The 22,876-nt window shown below is 47.1% G+C and overlaps 1 protein-coding gene across 1 annotated transcript; it reads right to left on the reverse strand.

Annotated features, from left to right (window-relative positions):
* Positions 1-795: 795 nt before the first annotated feature.
* LOC108410177 (DNA-binding protein RFX8-like) lies at positions 796-21,029 on the reverse strand. Its single transcript, XM_073215074.1, is given in 11 exon segments — positions 796-1,152; positions 5,220-5,533; positions 7,757-7,871; positions 10,655-10,749; positions 12,843-12,989; positions 14,259-14,318; positions 16,593-16,743; positions 17,610-17,724; positions 19,991-20,073; positions 20,647-20,768; positions 20,945-21,029. Coding segments are annotated over 11 exon segments (1,464 nt in total). The 3' UTR covers positions 796-975.
* Between the last annotated feature and the right edge of the window lie 1,847 nt (positions 21,030-22,876).

A 22,876-nucleotide genomic window follows, 5' to 3' on the forward strand; every position in this document is an offset into this window, starting at 1 on the left:
AGTGGTGATCAAAGGAATATCTCTGAGTTATTTTTTTTGACAAATAACTACTCCTAGATGGCTTGAGAAATGACGTAACATAGTAAAGGCAGCGGTAAAGGGCTGTAAAATATGATAACTTTTTTGACTGTAAAGATTAGTTATTCTTAATCTAGTCACATATGGTTCTTACTTTTCTTTCAAATTTCCAAGCACTTAGGGAAATGTTATTTATTTCTTAGGTAATATGAGATTAATAAAACATTCTCTATTATTTCCACTTCTACCAGAAATCATGTTAAGCATGAATTGTTAAATTCCTTTTAAATATTTTAATCAGTGACATAAAAATGGATCAGCTTTAACCATGATCCATCCTTAGTTTCAACATTTTTTAGGATTTTGCAACAAAGAGGGGAATAAAAATGATTCAAAGCAGGACATCTCATTTGTTGCAAACACTGCTGGGTTCGAGATTCCAAAACACTTTTAGAAGGTTGGGATGGTTTAATGGACCAATGAACAAGTCTAACAATGGTATCAAATTGCATTTTTTTTCTGTTCCTCACTGCTTGAGGGGATCTTTTTACAAATTCTGTATCTATTGACGCACTACCAAGGGGAAGAACAATATCACCACTGGCCTTATTTATTGATACACAAGCTTATACCAGTTTGTTATCATCCAACTGTATCTTTCTCTGGAGATCATCCATTGCTTTATTCCCAAAAAGATTTCTCAGATTTCTAAGTCTCCAAATAGAAATACTTGGAAAGTTCCAAAGAAAAACAACATAGACAAAAACTATTCTCCATGTCAGTTTATATGATTCATTAAAATCACCTCCTTGAAATACATAGAAATATAATATAGACAATGCTACATCTAGTATTTAGATGTAGCATTTAATATATCTAGCATTTAATATATCTAGTATTTAATATATCTTTAAGCAGGAGAATCTGTTTTCCTATGTCCTAGTCAAATAAATAATCTTACATATTAGCATTGCTTTCCCTGAAATAAATATTTTCAGAGCTTTGGGGTACATCTGATATGTGAATCACAAATTTCTGTCCATCACTTAGGGTGATGAGGGCTTCTTGTCCGACAGGAAGGATGAGCTTGGCGGTGCTTCCTGTGGCCTCGTCTTCCAACAATACCTGGATGAGCTGCAAAGGGGAAATGTTTTAAAAAGAAAAGAGAAAGAGAAAGTTATACTTATTCCCTCTTGCAGGACCTACCATGTCCTTGCCCTTGGCCCTTGGCCTTGGCCTTAGACCTAAACAGGTAGCTTGTGCATTTAATCCTACTACATGAGGTCCTAATTTCTCAGGGGAATGCTTAGGGTTTGGTGAGGACTTCATGGATGGGATCTCAACCTCAGCATCGTGCAAGAGAGAGGGGTCGTGTTGGGGAGGGGAGCAGGTGTGCTCTCTTTTGGAAAAGGAATGGGGGATGTGCAGTTGTTTGCGACTGAGATCAAACCAACATCCCCCCCCAAAGACCTGGGAGAGCGAGCATCAGCTGGGAAGATCAAGGGAGGGCCTGTGAGGGGTCCGAGGGTCTCTGTGTGGCTGGGATGCTCATCCCTTCAGCTGCCTTCAAGGATGGACACCTGTTCTGCAGTCCTGGCAGTTCTGAGCTGACTTAGTTGCTGAAATTCCCACAGAGACCCTCTCTCTACCCTCCTTCAAATGTACCTGTCCATAAGTAGATAAGGGGAAAAACTTGTGAAAACAGTCATTGATCCGTAATAGATTTGAGGGATTGGCAGTTTCTGGTGTCAGCTTAAGTGCCAGCTCTCAGAGAGGTCATCTGACCTGCCTGAGCAAGTCTCCCGTCAGAGAAAGGCTAGTAGGCCGTCCTCCCTTAGCTCCCAGAGTCCTCGGGGGATCGGCAAATCCTCGGGAAGGATCACTTTCAAACAGAAAGACGTGTATTTTCTTGGTTTGATTTCATCAATCACCACCCCTACCCCCATAAGCTAGTCTATTTTGACAAAGATGTGCACAAGATAACTTCAGGCACAAGGTTAATGAAAATATACTTCTCACCTTTTCTCAATTTGATATTTACCATCACCACTCAATGAAGAGATGATTTTCCTCTCTCAAAAATAGTGATCTGTACCACTCTCTCTGTAGCTGAAGAGTTGCTTATTTAGAAATAGATTTTGCCATGCTTTAATCCTTGAGTCTATCACCTGAAGCGAAAACTGTGTAGTATGTTTTTAAAAAGAATATTCCTTATTTTGTATCAGTATGATGTTTTACTTTCTTCTTAAACACGCCTTGGCATCTTACTATTCTGAAGGTTGCTGGGGTGTAGAAGAGCGACAGATGGGTATGGCGATGGGGAACGCAGACCTCAGTTGGTCCCACAGGTGTGGGCAGCGCTCAGTTGTTCAAGGGATGAGGCTGCCACAGATCCCTGGCTGAGTGGGGTGTTAACTCATGGTAGGTGAGTGCAGCTGGGACACGGGGCATGTGTTTTTAGTTGATGATGAGTGCAAGCACTGAAGAATGAGTGCAATGACAATTGAGCGGAACTTCTTGGTGTTGGATTGTGTAAGCATTAGCACTGATTCAGCAGGCAGGCACAAACAGAGGCAGGTCTAATTAACCTCTGATGCACAGTACTTCAGATTATCTGACATTCATCTGCTTGTATTGCTTTATTGTATAGTTTAATGAAGTATTTAATATCTCCTCTGTTATTTCCACCAATTAAATATGGATCAAACCCCAGTGCTGAACTTTGGAGCTGCGAGGAGATTGGGTATAGAGAGTGTGATGGAAGGTGCTCAGACTAGGAGGTTTTATTGGGGAAATAATGGGCACTTATGGTTATGGGCACTAACTAGGTCCTAAGAATTTTTACAATGATTACCTTATTTAAACCTCATCCCATTCCTATGGAAGTAGATGTTACTATTATTATTAAATATTATTCTTCCCATTTTGTAGATAAGGAAACTGAGGAACAAGTAAATCAGGCAACTTGCCCAAGGTTCTCAGCAAAGAAGGTGGAAGACAGGGAATTGGAGCCCAGGAAGTTATGTAGAACTGCCCTCATACTATGTCATCAGACTTGAAGATACTTTAATTATTTCCAATTCCCCGCTTTTGGAGTGAAAGCACTTTTTAGTACCCTCTGGGGGAGAAAGGGTGCTAGGGAAGGACAGTTTTGGAAGGCATCTGTGGAGTCTGAATCCCTGTCCTGCCAGTTATACTCGAGGTGACCTTGGGAACATTGCTTGACCCCTCAAGAGCCTCAGTCGTGCTCTCTGTGAAGTGGGGGCAATGGTGGCCCATCTCACCGGTGGCTGGAAGGCTGTACTTACATGCCCAGCACAGGGAGGGCATTAGTGTCTGCTTTCCACTTGTTTCCAGCTGTGGTTGAAGAGGAAAAGTTGACTGCCAGTAACCATGGTGACCAAGGGGCATATCCAATGGCCCACTGTCCTAGCTCTCACCCAGCCAGGAGTGGAGAGCTTATGGGGACTCACTATGTTCTAAGAATCTTGCACACTTGGAGCTGAGCATCCAGCACAAATGCTTATCCTGTTAGGGCCCCACAGTGTACTTAGGGAAGCTTCCCACAGGCCTGCCCTTGCAGGGCCCTGTTACCAGGGGGGGTACACTCTCCAGAGGTCACGGAGCAGCAGAGACATCGCCTTGGGCACAGCCTGGCCAACTGGTCCCTTCTGCAGATGTAACTGGGCCTTCTCTCTGCCAACAGCCCTGGCGCACCAGCCCTAACTGTCCCCCCCTGTTCCTCTTCTAAGGAGGCCCAGACCCCCAAGCCCCCACCACTGGGGCCCCGACTGGGGGCCAGCATTTCCCTGTTTCACAGCTCATCGGTCACATGTGCTTCACGTTCACATTCACAGAGGAAGTGAGTTTCTCATTTATAGACCCAGGTCTAAATCTACTGCACCAAGAGCCTGGAGGCAGCTGGATGTAAGAATTTACTACTGCGAGGCAAGAAAACAAAGATGAAATACTGACAGAATTTGTGAGCCTGAGAGATACATGTCCTCTGTTTCTGCTCATCTTAGTTTTGTAACTAGCCCGATGTCTCCTCTGAGTAATGCTCGGTAATAGTTTGTATGGGTTGTCTACGCTCTGGAGAACTCGGAATGAGGGTTTGTTCCAAAAGAAGGTCCCTGGAAGGTTCTGTATTCTGAGGACTGTAGGGCATGAACACTTTCAGGCTGTGACTCATTTCCATGGTGGTGACCACTAACCCAGGCTGTGGACAACATCCCTGCCATCATCCTCTCTTACTAAGCATAACCCCTCATGTGAAAAAGGAGGGCTTGCGGGTACAAAGGAAATACTATGTGATGTGGCTAAACTTCCAAAAACGTATACACAAGTTTTAGAATTATTTCTAAGACAATAGTTGTAAAGATTTTATTGTAAACTAGCAGCCCACTCTACACTCCTGGCCCCTGCCCCTGCCCCCTGCTTCAGTGGAGGAATTTCAGTTGCTTCCTGCATCAGTCTGGCAGTTTTTCCTGGTGTTCAGGCCCCATCTCTGACCTCTCCAGCCTGGGGGCATGGACCACCTTCCTCTGACCTGGTGTTGCAGGAGAAGAATGGACTCGAGATCATGCCAGCCAGCGCTCCAATTTCTATTGCACTAACTACTTGCTGTGTGACTTTGTGCAAGTCACGTAGCTTCTCTGGGTCTCAGTTTCCTCATCCATACATGAAAACGATAAGAGAGATACTATGCAGGATTGTATGGCTCCAAGGTAAATTATATGGAGAGTGTGTAGTAGGTGCTAGACAGCTAGCAATTCTTATTTTTTAAATCTTTCCAGATGTACCCCATTTCCATCTTTTCAAAGTCCTTTCTATTCAGACTATTCAGTGTTTGCCAGAGACATTTTCTGTGCATACCACTCAGTTTATCAGCTCGTGGTGATCTTTTGCTCAATTAGTCTAATCATGCCAGATAAGCTCTGGGAAAGCATGAACCAGGCCATCCAAATATTCCACACCTGTAACCATGCCGGGCACAAACCAATGCTTGATGCATCAGAGCTGACCAGCTATCAATGGATGAACTGTTATCATCACCTCGGGCAAAAGCACCTAAAGCAAAGATGGCTCTAGGGTCCTGCAGTCATCTGGACAAGATCATCTTTATGGGTTTCCTAGCCACTTGGTCATTCTTATTTCCTGTGAAAAAAACTGTGCAGAAGTTGGGGTCCTGGGGTCTGTACCTTATTGCCCGTGGCAGTGTCCACGAGGAAGCCCAGGACGCTGAGGACCACACTGTCCACACCCACAGGGCTTCAGCTCTGGCCCGTGGGTTTCAGTGTCCCCTGGTGCAGATCCACACCCGGGCTTTCATGTCCCTGAGCTGGTGAAGCATCTGGAGGTTGGGGAAGTGCCTAGTCTGGTTGGACAAGAGACTGGTCATCCAGTAGCATCTCCTTGTGACTTCCCGTGTCATCTTCCTCCTCCTCCTCTATGCATGACTGAAGTGTATGAATCACGTATTCCAAAAGCAGCAAATGAAACAGATGCCAGGAGCCTAGATTTACAGAATAACCAAAAATGAACAATTACATAGACAGATGGAGAAATAAACAGATCTAACTGTGAACTAACAATGTTTCTAGGACTGTTAATGCCTGTGTGCCAAATCCTCACTCCTCTAGCTGACCCAGATGGGCTCTGGGCAGGGCCCATCACCCATGCAGTATTCCATGCCCAGAGGACCCCAGCAAGATGGCTTTTGGATAGAAAGTGCAGAGAGCTAAATAATCTGAGCCATGACAGGGAACTTAAAACCCATACAGTGTGAGATGGGATAGAAACAAATCCTGCAGAGAAATGGGTGCTACTCCCAGAGCTGGAGAATGTGTCCCTTGGCCCCCCATGGTTGGCACACAGCATAGTAAGGGTTGAGGAGGGAGGAGATGTGGAAGCAGAGTGCAGAAGGGACCTGACTGCTGATTGGCGATGCTGGGAATGCAGTGCCGCTCCCCTCCTGCAGTCTGTGTAGCCGCATTTCCTGGTGAGGGATGTGGGTAAGGGAAGTGGCTGGTGCTCAGCACCAAGAGGCCTTCTCTCACGTGGGTCCCCAAGGGCTGTCACCGGAGAGACTGTGTAGGGGAGACAGGAGGGCATGTGACAGCTGAACAGTCCGTGTCCTTGATCCTCCAGAAAAGAAAAGGACAGGCAGAGGGAGAGATCTGGCCTATTATAATTGCTAAAAGATAATTTTTTAATGAGGATGAAACCACAATTCTTATACAGATATATAATGGACACATGCCAAACATTCCATGTAACTCATTAACTAATGAGGGAACTAGTAAGATGTTGCACATGGTTCAAAGGAGAATTCAAAGGACTAAACATATAGACACTAAAGAATGCTGACAATACGAGTAGATGCAAAATGGATCTCTCATCGCTGTAGTCCATTGCATCCACCTGACACAGCCAGTTTGCATATCTGTGGAGAATCATTTGTATTAAAATTAGTTTGATACAATTTATAGAGTTATAAAATAATTCAGACAGTAAAAGGTGGAGATAACTTATAAAGGTATATTTTGCCTTTTCAAAGCTGTTTGTGGGTTTCAAGTAATCTTGTTGTCAATTTCAAAGCCTTACACGATGTTCATTATTCCTTGACAATGCAGTGAGAGATACTGGCTCTGTGGGATGGTCTGACCTACTCTGGCATAAGTCCGACCACCAACTCCTGGCTTATTTAACCTTATGAAACCATGGTTTCATGTGAAGAGGAAAAACTACTGGTGTTAATACTTTGACTTCAGATAGAGGTCCAAAGAGGGTGGATGGGGAAAAGCAACAATTACAGGGCCTAATTTCTTCCCATGGTTGCTCATGAACGCTGCTGTATCACTTTGCTGCGGAAAATCATTAGCATAAAACAGAGTCATTTTGGACTTTATTAAAGGGGAGAGCCTCACTGCAAATGGGTGTCACCTACACGGCAGCTTATAGCAGCAACCCTCAAAAGAGCTCCAAAGTGTTTGCAAAGCGGATCTAGAATGGGGTTTGTCTTCTAGGCCTTGTTCTGCCCACCTGCTGTGCACCTGGCAGCTCTCTGGAGCAGAGGTTCCTCACTCTGTTAGTGTGGAAGTTCATAGAGAAGAGAAACGTCTGTCCACAGCTGTGTGCTCAGCATCCAGGAAAGGTTCCTGGGACATTGTAGGGACACACTCAAGATCTGTTGAAATGAATGATCCTTTCTACGGGGCTAAAGGGCTCCCTGGTGAATTTCCCTTCCTGCAACTCTTCTGTGCCGTGTCTGCCTCACAGATATGTCAGACAGGACCTTCCCTGACAGAGAAAGACCATCTGTTTGACCAGAAAGTTTGCAAAATGGATATTGCTTCACTCTTTCCACCATCTGCATACAATGGTTATTTCTGGAACTTAAATATGAGTGCCCCCAAGAACCCATTTTTTTTCTCCATCTGTTCCCTTGGTGCTTTCCTCAAAATATCCCAAAGCATACAATTTGAAGACAACAATGCATCCAGCAGTGACAGACTTGACCAGAGAAGCACGGTCCACCTGTTTGATGGGCTACCTGTTGCCATTAAAAAAAAGATTAGCAAGGTTTTGTATGGTTTTCTGTGACCGTGTTGTAATATTTTATGTAAGAAGGTTAAAAGTAGGTGACTGGATTCTACATGGCAATGTGGAATATACTTATGCTATAAAAACATTTTTTAAAGGCAGACTGCGAAATGGCTGGTATTCTCTGACTCACCAAAACTGTCTCTGTGGCACAGGGTCAGGGCTCTGCTCACTGCGGTGAGAAGGAAATTCCATCTCAGCTGGAAGCTGGCAGCCAGTTTGATAAACTCCTCTTTGCTTCTGCTTGGCTATTACATTTTTGTGAGAAAAAATGCTGGAGTTTATGATAAAATCAAGAAGAGCATGTTTTCAAATGCATACATTTGTCATGCATAGACATTTTCAAGAGGCACAATGAAAAGGAAAAATAAGGTGAGGACAGAGACAGGGGCACCCTGTCCTATTCCTGGTCTTGCTCCATCACCTGTGGACTTGTCGAGCCTGGCAGAACACTTTGAAGGCAGTGGAAGGAGGTAGGAAATTGGTTTACATTTTTTTTTAATCCCACACAATTTTTACAAAGAGGGTCACTTGGGAAGCATGACAAACAGGGCAGGGCAACCTCACTGAAATCCATGTGGCAGCTGCCATGGAGGGGTGGCAGGCCATTTGACATCGGCTGAGTCCAATGTTGTGAAAAAGTGGCCCCGAATCCCATAGTAATGTGAAAAAAATTGGTGGTAATTTTGGAAAGCACAGAGCTGGCCACGGTGCTGTGTCAATCATCGGAGGACCGAAAGGTCCCACCTGTGTGTCCAGTGGAGCCAAGGCCATTCACCTGACAGCATGAGTGGCACTAAACTGGGTACCACGAGGTACCTCTACAAGCAGACTAAAAAACTCCTCATCTAGACTGAGCCTTGGGCCACACTTCAAATGAATTACAGACCAGTGGAGTCATTCGCATTTCACATGCTTGTGCTGGAATGAATGCCCCCCAAGCCTCTCCTGAGTCTCATCGCCTGCGTGTGGACCATCCACTAACTCAGCCACAAGTCTCTGAAGAAGAGATGCTGAGACTAGCTAGAAAGGAGGAATGGCCTTCCTCATCTTTGCTTCTCTGCCCTTCTGCTCCACCGACAGCCCTGACATACGGAAGGGCTGTCCTGCACTGTGGGTGGCAAGGTGTCCTTCCCAGGGCTTCTGGTCTACTGGGCTGGTGTTTCTGACCCTGAAATGGAGCTCTGGGCAGGAAGCCTGGCATTCAACAAACACAAGAGCATTTCCTAACAGTCCGGAGAGAAGTAGCTCAGGCCATCAGAAGTAGCTCCCTACATGATTAGACGTGGACCATAAACATCACTGGGCCTGCCCTTCATTCACCACCAGTGTGTTTCAGGTTCTACACTGAGAAATTACTCCGGGGCTCAAACTGCACGAGAACCAGGCAAAAGAAACCCATGCACAGGTAAATGTTTCCTCTGCGAGCACGTGCCAGATGCTAACCACCAAAGCGATTAGTAATCCCCGACAAGCCCAAGGGTTTGCATTTTAACAGTCTGAGTATTTTATTGACAATAGTCTGTTTTTTATCAGCCAAGCTGTTTTACAGAAACAAGCCCTTCAAAGGCATGCAGTTAGAAAAACACCATTTTTCTAACATGCCTCGTTTGTGAAGGCTGCAGATCCGATGATGCAGATGAGGGCACACAGCGTGCTGCAGGGTCCAAAATGCAGGGCGAGCCCAGTGGGTATTAATGGCCTCAGTGGGCTCATCCTGGTTAGGTTTGAAGCTGAGTGAGCATGCAAACCAAACAACTGAGGATCGACAGCTTCTATCAGCGACCACCTGGCAAATGAATACATCTCTGCAGCAGTGCGATTCTAGACATGTTACCACTGTTACCACGAGGGTTTGCCAAAGACCAACGAGGAAGAATAAAAACCATATAGATCTAGAATGATTGTTTTCCAGAAGCAAAGAAGGGAAATAGACATTTGTCAAGGTTGGAGGGAGCTTTCAGGCTCCTTCCTGAGTTCTCTGGTCCATGTCCAGGAGGTTTGTGGCCCCTGATCCCCTGCGGTCTAGTGGACTCAGTCATTGTTTCTGCCCTTTCTCTTCACTGGGAAGACAGGGAAGGTCAGGGCCAGGCGGGGTGGGAACAGGGAGGAAAGAAAGGTGGCCGGAGCTTATGGAGAAGCTCAAAGTCCTGCAACCAGTTCTAGGCTCTCCAAGTCCTCCTCTCTGCTCCGGAGATGTCTGCTTCTCTCTCGTGAGCATTGTCGTCTCCCTTTCTCTGCTTATTTTAATCCTACCCACCCTTCATGTCCCAGTTTAAACCCCGCCTCCCCCATGGAAGCCTTTCCTAACTGCCTTGGTCTTCAGAGGATGATGTCTCAAGGGGCAGGAGGCCCCCAGCTGCCTTGTTTGGGTCTAAGTTTTCAGGCATAGCCCCAGCTCCCCAGCCACCGGCCCTGACACCCACTGTGGGCCCCCTGGGGCAAGGGCGCTGTGGCTTTCTCTGATGGCATTCCCAGCTCGATGTGACTGCTGGTGCAGATGGAGGTGACAGTCCAGCCAAGGACCCTACTGAAGTAACTCCCAAGTGGCATGTTGACCAGAAGGGCCAAGGTACTCCAAACCAACTCATCTTTGATTTTGTGAAATCAAGCCTGACACTTCACTGGGAGGCTCCTGCAAAATACCTACACAGGCACTCTTCTTCCCAAACCGACAAACTCCTTCTCCTCTTTCTACACCCTCTCACTTAGGGCAAACACATACTCACCCATGCTCACCTGCAAGCATGTGCTCACCCACCCTTGCTCACCTGAGCACACCCATGCTTGCCCATGCACACACATGTCCACCCTCACACACGCATCTGCGTGGTATGCTAGCCTCTGATTCCTGTCTTGCTACGGAAGTGAAACACACTTCCCTGTCCTTAAGCACCCTCCCCAGCCTTGACACATTTCTGGCCAAAGAAGACTCTTTGTCATTCCACCAGGTCATGGGCAGTTGGTGCTATAATGTAGCTGGAATGACCAACACCTACTTCTCTCTAACAAAAAAATTGTGGCTTGGTACCTGGAAGACATGTGCTTGGAGATTGGGAGACAGACAATTCAGGAATACATCGAGGTCTTTTGATGTTCCCAGCAAAGCAATTAAACTGCTTAAGCCTATAAAAAAAACAAAACAAACAAAAATGTCGTGAACAATGTAGAATTTTTCTGTAGGTATTTGTATATTAGGACACCTAGGAGCCAACGTTCTGAGGCTGGATATGTCACCTCTGTGGTCATCTAGTTCAGAGTTACATGGTCTTGCCTCTCAGGAACACCTCTGCCACTTGTTGAAATGGAGAGAAATATTTTGAAATAATAACAACACCTTATAATTATCCAGAACCCAGATTCAGATGAGCTCACTGCACAGTACAGACATGATCTCATCTATCTTTGCCATGTTCACAAAAGGGGTAGTTTGTTAATTTCCTTTAACTGATGGTGGACATCAAAGATGCTGAGGGACATGCCTTGCCTGGGGTTACACACTCAGCACAAACCTGAAGGGTGGAGCCGGAACACGTGTGACGTGGGGACTTGGGTCTCCACCTTTGTGATGCTGGCATATACTAAGCAGAGTTTGGAAAACACCGTAGGTTGTCGTGGCCTGGGCTGGGGCTTGGCCAGGATTCATCGGGAAGATCTTCCAGGCACACCTAATGTTTGCCTGCCAGGGATCTGCAGTGGCCCCTGGCATGCAGTCTCCCTGCTGCGGCCCTCTTGGAAAGACACACAAGATGCCCGCAGGAGCACAGGAGCCCTGGGTGGCCAGTGAACAGCACCCGGGGAAGAGGCCTCACTCTCTCCTGGGGCTCCCTGGGCTCAGGCTGGGGGCAAGGGCAGGGTTTGGGTGACCACCTGGGATTTCTTGGGGAGCCAGTGGCCTTCTGGGCTCCTATTCTAATGAGCACTACTTGTCCATAGCTGCACAGTTTGCTGGGTTTAGCTGTTCACCCTCAGTTGCTGGTTTGGTTAGAAGGGGTGTGTTCCACAGGAGGACCTGGGTTTGGGGACATCCGGGCAACAGGGGCAGGGGAGATAATCAAGGGACAGGCGGGCAGAGGCAGAGGCTACTCACCAGCAAGCATGGCCCTATTTCAGTATTTTAATAACTGGTACAATCCTACCAAAGTCGGCCGTACTTCAAGATCAAAAAAAGAGAACCAGATACTTTGTGGTGCTTTTATACATTGCTGAATCCACGTACCCATCTGATCATGATGCGCTGCAGGGTCACCATGTGCCAGCATGATGGTGGGTGACCAAGATGGATAAAGCCACAGAGGACCACTGAAAGTGCTCACATGCCCCGGGGAGGCAGGCAGCTTTATGCAGAGCTGAGTGTATGGGGTCAGGCCCACAGAGGAGGAAGCTGCCAGGCTTTCCTGGGGCATCCTGGTGGGGTGTCCAGAAAGGGCACAAACTGGAGCTCGGCCCCCATGTTGCCCTGCCAGCGACTCTCATGCAGAGGCCCAGAGATTAGCCCATAGTCTGGGGGATGGGGTCGTGAACCTTTAGCAGCTCCCCTCCTGCAACAGCTCCCAGGTTCTCCCCCAAGGGGGGCAAACTCCTGTTACTAATCTGACTTCCCAGGCAGCCAAGCTAACAATGCTGTCAGCCTGCTTGCGAGCTCTTTGTAGAAGGGAATTTTTTGTCTTGGAAAATAATTACAGTGATCAGGTAGTAAAGGGCAAGAATATCCACATGCTTAATACCATTTGTTTGTAATGTAGTGAAACACAATAAAAGCACCATGGTTAAACTTCACGTGAAAAATAATACTTGATGCTGACAGTAGTGATGGCAGCATCTGGCAAGGCGGACCACTGAATCAGTCCGCTTCAGACAGTCGCCATGAATCTGTGCAGGCACAAGATCAATGCACAAGTTTTCTTTTTCTAAAGCAGACACTCCAGGCTGGTTTCCAGAAAGAAATATTCTCAAGCAGCATCCATTCATCTCTTCATTCATTCACTCAACAAACATGCATGAGCACTGCAGCCTGGTGGACACCTGCGTAGGTCTGGGAGAGCGTTCTGGGGGTCTTCCTCACCCCCAGCAGGAAGACAGGAGAGCAGACAGAATGTAATATCAAAGAGTAAATTGTGTTCTACCTCTACTAAGAAATTCATAAATTAATGATGGCCATGCCAACCCCAAATATAGACCAAACGCCCCGATACTGCAGGCTGCAGAAGGAATATTACATTGCTTCTCCAGGTCCGTCTCCAGGTCATCTGCACCCCTCGGATCCCTTGCCAGGGCTTTCTCAGAACCATCCAAAGTGCCTTGACTGATGATGGCACATAGATCTGACTTCAAAATGTGGACCCGCCGGTCATTCTCCAACACCTCTCATAGTCTACAGATAATGGGGAAGCATATCACTTAATAGAGTCTGTCCTTGTACTTTCACCCAATCCCCCCTGTCCAAATCACCAAGACTACTCTGTTGTTGAGAAAAAAGAAAAGTGGGTTTGGGTATTACCTGTTAAAACTGAAGCCTAAATAATAATGAAGATGTTGGAATTCCACACATTCCAGAACCACCATTTTGAAAATCGGCATTTAGGCATGTGTGCTCTGGGACCCCGCCCATACCAGCTCTTCCCCGCCCGTTCTTCATCCTCTGCCCCCGACCCAAAAAGCCTCTGTTCCTCCGGAGTGGGAACAGTGGGTGACTGAGGGTCTGCAAGGAGCATGTGTTTCTGAAGAAGCAATCATGTTGACTGATTGTGGAAGGCGTCACCCCTCGGGCTGTTAAGTGACTCTCCCAGTGACAGTAAGGGTACAGGCGGGGTGCAGAGCAGGCTCGCTCTAGAGTCTGCACCTGGCACTCCAGGTGGGCTGGGATGCAGGCCTGCTGCTGGACCATCACCCACCAGGAAAGTAAACAGGAGAATGGGCTGGGATGTGAACACAGAATGGGAAACAGGCCCCGGAGCTCAGGGTCTAGCGAGAGTTTTGTGTGGGAAGCAAAGAGTTGCTTAAACGGACAGGCCAGCTGAGCTGCTCCTGAGCTGGGACCGATTTGGAACAGAGCCACAGTCCCAAGCTCTGCCCTGATCTGGTGCCCCCAGGAGTTCAGGGCAGATTCCTGAGTGGCTGCTTGCTGGCATTACTGTACACAGGATTTTTTAAAGCCCTTCTCTACCTTCCTCTACCATGGAAGCTATGGAATCAGGAGACAAAGGGGCAGAGATGAGGAACCTGGAAATTTGGACACACCGAGTCCTCAGGGCCACCCACAGGACTCTGTCTGTCCTGGGCTCCGCTACAACGTCCTTTCACCCCGACACTGGCTGGCCCTGGGCCGCACCCTGAGGGGTCTCCAGCTGGGGCTCCAGAATGTTGGCTGGCTCATATTGCTGTCTCTCCCGCACGGACAGAGCGTGCTGATCACAGCCTTTCTCAGGAGGGGAGCAAGGGGTGGCGTCCAACTGAAAGTCTTGTGCGCACCGGGCCCCCCCAGCCAGCGGCCCCTGTGCCCTCTGCCTGCTAGGTGGCTGGAATCGGCCTCCCTGCACATGGAGCTGCCCCCTGCCCGAGGGCATGCTTCCAGCTTTCGCTCGTCCCTTCAGCAAACTGCTCGGTTCCCTCCCATCCGGATGGCCGAGACCTACCTTTGCGATGTTGCAAAAGGTACGTCTTCCTTCTTATTCTTTTGACAAACACAGTAACTTCTTTCGAGAACAATACACATGGCCATTATTGGTGCTGCAGTTTCAAGTTCTGGGGACAATCATGGGGGAGGGGCGGCAGGTCCAGGAGGCCAGGGCATGCTGCCTAAACCCCCTTCCCCACACTGAGGCCTCTGCATATCCTGGTCCTCCCACTACCCGATAGGAGGCTCTGGCAGGGACGGGCAGACGGAAACAGCCTCTGTGCCAGAAAAATTATGCAACCCCAGCATCTGGCATGCCTGAGCGAAGGAGTTGAGGAATTCTGCCCAGGAACACGGAGTTACCCCAACATTCTCATCTCCCCAGTGCTCTCCTCAGAAAGTGACCCAAGGACAGGACAGGACAGGATGAAGGGAGAAACCAGAGAGAGGGGGTGGTGCCTCCTCTTGAATGAATCCACTGATTCACAGGCCAAATGTTTAGGCTGCAGTGTGTTTCCCAAAATGTTTGGCTCCTTGGATCCTGGGCAAACCCACCTTCAGGGCTCACCCTGTGAGGATGGGTCACCCGATATGCAAAGGATTTCCCAGCAGGGGGCCTGAGCTCTGGGCAAAGTGAGGGTGCAGGTTGGGGGCGGGGAGGGCAGTGAGGGCGTGGGGAAGGGACAGGCCTTTGGGGGGAGGGCAGTGAGGGTGCAGAGAAGGGACAGGCCTTTGAGGAGGAGGGCAGGGAGTGCGCAGAGAAGGGAGAGGCATTTGGGGTGCAGGGAGGGCAATGAGGGCTCAGGGAATGGAGAGGCCTTTGCGGGGAGGGCAGGGAGGGCGCAGGAAGGGAGAGGCCTTTGGGGTGGGGGGAGGGCAGGGAGCTTGCGGGGAAGGGAGAGGCCTTTGGGGGGAGGGCAGGGAATGCGCAGGGAAGGGAGAGGCCTTTAGGGTGCAGGGAAGGTGGGAAGGGAGAGGCCTTTGGGGTGCAGGGAGGGCCATGAGCGCATGGAAGGGAAAGGCCTTTGGGGAGAAAGTGTGCTCAGTGACTGGTGCCACTTAGAAGGCGACCTTCAGTCCGTGCTTCAATGTGTAAGTCAGGAGTGGCAGGGAGTGGGGGTGAGCTGGGGTTGGAGGTAGGCCGTGCACAGAGAGCAGTAGGAAGGGGGGCCTTTTTGGGGACCACCAGGGCTGCTGGGGGCACCCATGGGAGGCCCTCAGGGGGCGGGGACAGCGATCTGGGCCCGAAGGCAAGCAGGGCGCCCCTCCGCAGAGCTGGTGAAGTAGTGTATCGTCCGTTCCCCCGGGGCCAAGGAAAGCTTCTAATTGAGGAGACCAGTTTTAGAAGGATCCCTGTGTGCGCAGAGGGGAACGTTAGACACGGCCCGGTTCTGTGGGCGCTCGGACAGCAAATGGTGTGCAAGGAAAGCAGGGCTTGTAGAAGTGTGGGGCAGTAAGTGGGGTGGGGGGCGCTGGTGAAGGGAGAGGCCCTGAGCCAGCCCTGGAAGAGTAGGACCAGCGTGGGGAGGAGGCGCTGCCTGTCAGGAGGCCCTGCCCAGGTGGAGCAGGCACTGGAGGGAAAGCCTCCCAAAGGTAGGGGAGAGGAAAGGGGTAATTCCAGGACCATAAGCACGGACCGCACAGCAGGCATGTGCTGGCCTTTCAGGGAAGCCACCTGAGCCGTGAGCAAACAGCTCCGTGGAGGGAAGACTCAGAGACTACAGCCTGGCAGCCGATGGAAGCAATGTGTCCTGGGAAGTCAACAGGGAGACCGAGACCACACAGGTGTGGCCCCACAGGTATGGGGCAGTTAAGGAAATGGGAGCAATCTCCTTGGAGCCTCTCTGGGCGTCACCAAGAGCCCAGCATCGGTGGGAAGACCCGGCGCCATTGCCCCAGTCAGCCTTGCTTCAGGGGGTGAGCAGCCCAGGAGCCTGTGGGGAGCTGGCTCAGGAGGGGGAAGGGGAGGGTCCCAGGGTCCGCCCCACCCCCGGGAGGGTCCCCCTCCCCCCCCGGGAGGGCCCCCCCCCCCCCCCGTCTCCCCACCTCACGACAGTCCCCAGCACCGTTTCTACACTGTGAACCCCTTGGATCTGCCGAAAGTCCATATTATTATTCACAAGGGGGAATTGGTAAAAGGCTGAGGATAGATCCATCACTGGCACTAAAGAAAAAGCCAGAAGGTCTGAGCAGGTCAGGTCTTGAGGACTGTAACTCAGCACATGACGGGGGAGAAGCGTGACTTGGCCGCTGAGCTGTCCTGCCCCATTGGGAAAGTTAGATGCTTCATCTGCTTTCACAGAGTTGTTGGTGTTTTGTTTTGTTTTGTTTTGTTTTGTTCATTGAAACCTACCTTTGAGTTTGGAGATCTGTAAGAGGGCCAGAAAACCTTCCAAAGCATTAAGCAGCCACAGCTTCAATTTCTTACTAAATAACCGGACAGATTTCAGGTACTGAATAGAAACATCTTCCAAAAAGTCATGAAGGAGGACGTCCTCGATTCCCTACAGTAAAAGTGTTAAGATACTGTGACTGTGTGCCAGGGCAGGTGTCTTTGAGTTACATGTGGCCAAAGGCCACAGGTCATGTGTGCCACTGGCTTAGAGAGAAGACCCCCGCCTGGTCTGAGGGGGCAGCTGCCGTGCAGCCTGACCCACAGCTCACTTGTGGGACATGTGGCCAGAAGGTGCATTTGTTCAGAGATTTAAAAATATCGGTAGCTGAAGTTATTTCAAATAAAATTTTCAAATTTCAAATTTTTAAAAAACACTATGCCATCCAATACTAGCTGGGTCAGACCCAAATACTAATGGGCCGAACCCAGCCTCCAATTTTTCAACCTAAGTTAAAAACTTAGAAGCATTACATTGTTTCCTAAAAAATAATAAAATAAAAGGCAAAGATTTATGACTATCTTTGTGTTTTCACCACAGAAGTTATATGTTACAGACCCCAAACTACAATAATCACTCTACAGATAGAACCTTAAAAAAACCAGGAAACTCTGGCCATTATGTATGCCCCAGAGCAATCATTCCCATTGCTCATTTTAAAAAGGTGTCTTCTATTAAAATTACCAGAGAAAGACTATTGACTTAGCTCAGGGTTCACAGGTCACTGGAACCGTAAGTCACCGTGGTATCAGCTTTTCCTTTAAATGAGGTAACTCAAACTCTCACTGAATTCAAAAGGGAAAGCTGAGTTTTAGGGAAAGATCAGGAGGCTCATGGACAATCAGCTCCACTATTTACCCCTCAGAGGGCCTGAACGCCAGAGACTGGGGAGAGGGAGGGCTGCAGTTCTCACCCAGCATTTGGTATCAATTTCTGGAAAGGACACAAAGCAGCCACTCAGACAAGCGTTTTCCTACCTTGTACAGTTGTACATCGTAGCACTTGAAGAGCTAGCCCACATCAGGCAATGACATGAGCATGACTGTGTCTTGCTACAGAGACTTCCAGAAGGAAGTAAGCAAATCCTCTTACCTGATGTGAGGAATAGAAGGTATCTCTGACAACAAATTTTGTGCCTGATGAGACTAACCCCCCATTGTATACTTAGTCAGCCCCAACTGCTAATGGCATTAATTTTATTACAATTAATGTATAGCTTTGCCTATCAGCTTTTACAAGCTGTATTTTAGAATTATATTCTCTCCAGCAATCCAGCCGGGCACCTGGAATGGAATTTTCATGAAGTTTTCTGGAAGCAAGGCTGTCTTTGACCACTAGGGGGCTCCTGTTGATTATGATAGGATGAGGATCTGGCTGCAGGGGCCTAGACCAGAGTTTAAAGTAAATGTTCCTTGACTGACTTCAATTATTTTTCAGCTCAGAAGAGGTGTAACAGTATGTCATCAAAGAAGCCTCCTCCTTGACATCAAGTGTAATTCCCCTGGGAACTGTCTAAACAAAGGGGACGGGTGTGATTCTGCATAGGAGCCGTCCTTAACGACAAGGACAATTTTTGCTGAGGAACATATGGCAGCTTCCTTACTTTATTTTCACCCATGTTGACTTTCCAAACTGTCACTGAGCCAATGTGAGATACCAGCTCATAAAGACTCTTGCCTTTCTGGGATCTTTGCAGGCTCGGCTATTTTGAGGCGCCACAGCCCCTGCCCATGACTCTGGGTGGGGAGCCCTTCCCATATGCAGGCTGTCAAGGCAGTGAGGGTTGGCTCCAGAGTAACCTGCCAGTGAGTCGCACTTAAAATCCTGCTTCAGGGGCATTAGTTTTAAAGAAGATGTTTCCAAAGAGACTCATAAATATTGAACAAACACCACAGTAGTGGGTGAGCAGGAGCCGTTAGTGCTTCTACCCTCAGGCTGGTGACCCCGGAGCACAGCCCTGTGGGGCCGGTGGGGCCGGATGAGAATGAAAGAGCCACCACGGGCCCGCTCAGCCAACTCCCTCAGCCCCCATGTCCAAGGCCATGAAGTGCTGTCGCATCTGCTTCAGGATTATTCCTCCAATTTGTCCTCTTTCTCTCCGGTGTTATGGTCACCACTCCATATCTGACCCTCATCACGTCTCAATGTGACTTTGACAAAACCCTGTCACCCTCTCGGCTCCAACATGCAACCTTGTGTCACTGCCCACCCCACCTTCTCAATAATCAGAATTCTTCAGGGGCACATGAGGCCCTTTTTAGCACCAGCCTACTTTCCCACCTAGTCTCTGGTTCTCATCTTAAGAGATAAGAAAATCTAGCCAGAAGACCTGTGAACATCCACCTGCCTTTGCCTACACCACTGGTTCTACCTGGAAGCTCTTTTCTGCTCATTTTGTCTGTTGAAATGTTGCTTTCCAGTCTGGCTTCCTCTGGGGAGAGCCTCCAGCTCTCTCTCTTGCTTTTCCCCTGGACACCCAGAACAGTCTAATCAAACTGCTATTCTAGAACTTGCCACATTGTATCATATTTATTGGCTTATTGTGCTCCTTTTGGTACCAGACTCTAAGCTTCTCAGGTCTATGGAGAATACCTTCCTAGTTCCAGAATTGGTGCTAGTCACAGGCCAGGAATTAAGTTAATATTTGATGAGCAAATGAAGGAAAGAAGGAATATGTTATATATCCTATGTGGATGGTTATTTGTACCATTGCATTAGTAGGAAGGGACCATCCTGAAGACATCCTGGGTCTCTCCTTAACTATAATGCTTTACACTGTCTACATACTAAATGTACTTAAGCAAAAGGAATATTATCACCTAGACTTGAAGTACCTAGAACACTAAAGCATCAGAAAAGCTTTCATTTGAGTGTATGCTTGTTTGCCTGGATTTTCATTTTCTACTGCAAAAAATAAAATTCAGAATGGTTAAAAGATGTGTTCACGTTTTCCACAGCCAATTCTAGAATAAAATCCAATCATTACAATCCAATCTCCCTCCTTCAAAGTCTTGCCTCTTTCTCAGTTAGCATGTGTATCATATAAAGCCTCTTTGGCATTATTGAAAATTCTGGGGTGAATAATATTATCAATACTTTATTCAAAATAAGCTGGAATTAGGGTCTAAAAAAGTTATATGAATTATACAAGTGTAAAGTTATTCACATTAGCACCTTGGAAAATTTCCAAATGATTAAATTGAATAAAAATGTCACCTTCAAAAACTCACTACCTGTGATATAGCTGCATTCTAAGCACTTTGGCCCAATTAATTACCACTAGATATCCCTTGAGGGGTCTTTTTAAAGAAAATGGTTAATAATTAGTCATAAATGCTTGTATTTTATAGATTAAAACCCTACCCTCTCAAGTTCTTGATTCTTCACATTTTGTAAAATGTCTTGGCAATAGTTGCATTATCCATCGGCAAGAAGGGCCATCTAGGAAGGACAGGGAAAATCATTTCAGTTGGCAGGCCATTGCAAGAATGAATGATCCTCAGAGGCCTCTCTGAAGCCTCAGGCTGCTCGTGTTGCAGTTCCAATACAACAGTAGCTGAGCTCTTCTGTGGGGCTGCAGTGTTTCTTATTGATGTGGGGTAATAAATGCGTTATTGGCCTAACATTGATGTAGCTCCGATCTCAGTGTCATCACTCTAGGGTCTGTACCAGCCACTGTAATGGCCACCAATCCTAGATAAATCGCAATTGACCCTACCACCCCATATTCCCCAGTCCCAGTTTCTAAAAATCCACATCTCTCTGCTCTGCTCTGTCACGGGGAGGCCCTCACTCTAGAAGATGACAAAGTGATCCCAGGTAGAGCCTTTCTATAGGACTTGAGGGGAACACCTAAATTTCTTGACTTCCACCAAGCCCAAGAGGGAGCATTTATGCTCATGGGTCTGGAGAAGGCAGATGTTATTCCGTCTGGTACAAACGATCACAGACAAAAATAAGAAGAAATTTACTGCCCTAGGCATTCTAAGTATGACAAGTCAGTCCCCCTGCCACGTGCAAACCTCCCTTTTTGCAGGAGTACTTCTTTGCCAGTTCTTGCTCCCAGAATGGACATCTCCTGAATTCAGACAAAGGGGATCCAACTGGGTCTGTCTTTACTGGTGAATGATTTTCCACTAGAAAATTTACATACGAATTATTTCTTTAAAATAAAATGCATTTCCTCACATATAAACTATATGGTAATCACATTATAGCCATAAGTCAATGTTCTATTTAATCTTTTATCTGCATCTCTGGATACATTACTGATCCCAGCAATGTTCCTCATTTCATTGCAAATGATACGAACCTTCCTCGATGACTCTACGGACTGTGGTCACCGGGAAGCAGTTAGGATCAAATGTACCACCCAAATGTATCACTCTTGTGGTCATGTGTCACACAGACAGCAAAAATATTACCTAGGAATAATTTAATGACACAAATACACTTCTACAGCCCTTGTTCTCTTATTTATGAGTCTATTTCTGCTTTGCTTTGGTTTTTAGATTCCACAGATAAGGGAAATCATCTATGCTTTTACTCTGTCTCATTTTACTTAGAGTAATATCCTCTAGCTCCATCCATATTGTTACTAGATTTGCTAGATTTCATTCTTTTTTATGGCCAAGTAATATTTCATTGTGTATATGTACCATATCTTCTTATCTATTCATCTATTGATGGAACTTAGATTGTTTTCATATCTTGACTATTGTAAATAGTGCTGCAGTGAACATAGGGGTGCATGTATCTCTTTGAATTGGTGTTTTCATTTTCTTTGGATAAATGCCCAAAAGTGAGTGAAATTGCTGGATCTTATGGTGCTATTTTTAATTTTTTGAATCTCCATACTGTTTTCCATAGGGGCTGCACCAATTTCTATTCCCACCACCAGTGTACAAGGGTTCTCAATTCTTCACATCCTCACCAACACTTGTTATTTTTTTTTTTTGATGATAGCCAATCTGACAGGTGTGAGGTAGTATCTCACTGTGGTTTTGATTTGCACTTCCCTGATGATTAGTAATGCTGAGCATCTTTTCGTGTGTGTCGGCCATCTGCATATCTTCTTTGTAAAAATATCTATCCTGCCTACTACTTACAAAGATTGGCTTCATCTGGAGACACCTGATGGATGGCCCTTGTAGTTAGGTGGGTGTGGGTGGTGCTCAGCCTGGTCATCCAGGATGGAGCGATGTCTTGGAGTTCACTGGCCTGACTGCCAATGCTTCTGTTAGAGAAGAACTGAGGAATGTCTGGTTCCACCTCCGGGCTAGTCTCCCTTCCCTCCCGCATCCTCCCTGAGCTACATCTATTTTCCCCACAGCACACCCGGAGCTCTGTATTCATCAATGTTGCCTGATGTTGCTATCAATAAAGGCAGGGTTTCACAAGTGTTTCCTGAAGTCACCCACATCAGAATCCCTCGGGGAACTAGAGTTGCATATCCCCAGGGCCCTAGTAAATCAGATGAGGCCAGAAATCTATCATTTTAATCAGCTTCCTACGCACGTTCAGGTTAACGCCAGTTCCAGGAAGACTGCTCTTTGTCTAACTTTGCGGAAATCTGTACATTTCAACTGGGAAGCACATCATAATTTCATCTGTTCAGAAGTCATCTGAAAATGTAGTACCATGGAAATTTAATAAATTATTATAAAGACTATGTAAAAGTAAGCTATTCCAAAAATTAATAATAAAAAGCAAATTCACCCACTCCTGAAGTCAATTCGCTCAGGGCTTTTCCTGTGAAAGGAATTGATCTTTCAGGGAAAAGGCATTTTAAAAATTATGAATTAAAATATTTTCTTCACAATATAATCAATCTAAAATGAAAGTATGATGCAGAACTACTAAAGTCTGACTCTGTGGGAGAAGCATTGAGAAAAGACTCAGAGGGGTTCCTGCTCTGGAGAAATAATTTAGCAAAAAGACAAAGAAAAAATTAAGAAATTCTACTTAGATTTTCTACATGTATAAAATGCAGTTTGGGATTTTCAACAGATCCAAGTAATGTCACTGGAATTATTATCATTCTACCAACCTTTAGTGAGCACATACTGCATGTCAGCCTCTGGAGATACAATAGGGACCCTTTCTGTCATCATCTGCCTCTCCTCTCACCATCTGCCTCCCCTGAGTTACTCTTTCAGTTCTTCCAGATGCTTTTTGTCTTTCCTGCATCCTTGAAAACACTGCTCCCAGGATTACTGCCCCAGAGCAAACATAGCTTGCCCTT

The sequence above is a fragment of the Manis javanica genome, chromosome 1, assembly GCF_040802235.1.
Source record: "Manis javanica isolate MJ-LG chromosome 1, MJ_LKY, whole genome shotgun sequence".
Taxonomy (NCBI): Eukaryota; Metazoa; Chordata; class Mammalia; order Pholidota; family Manidae; genus Manis; species Manis javanica.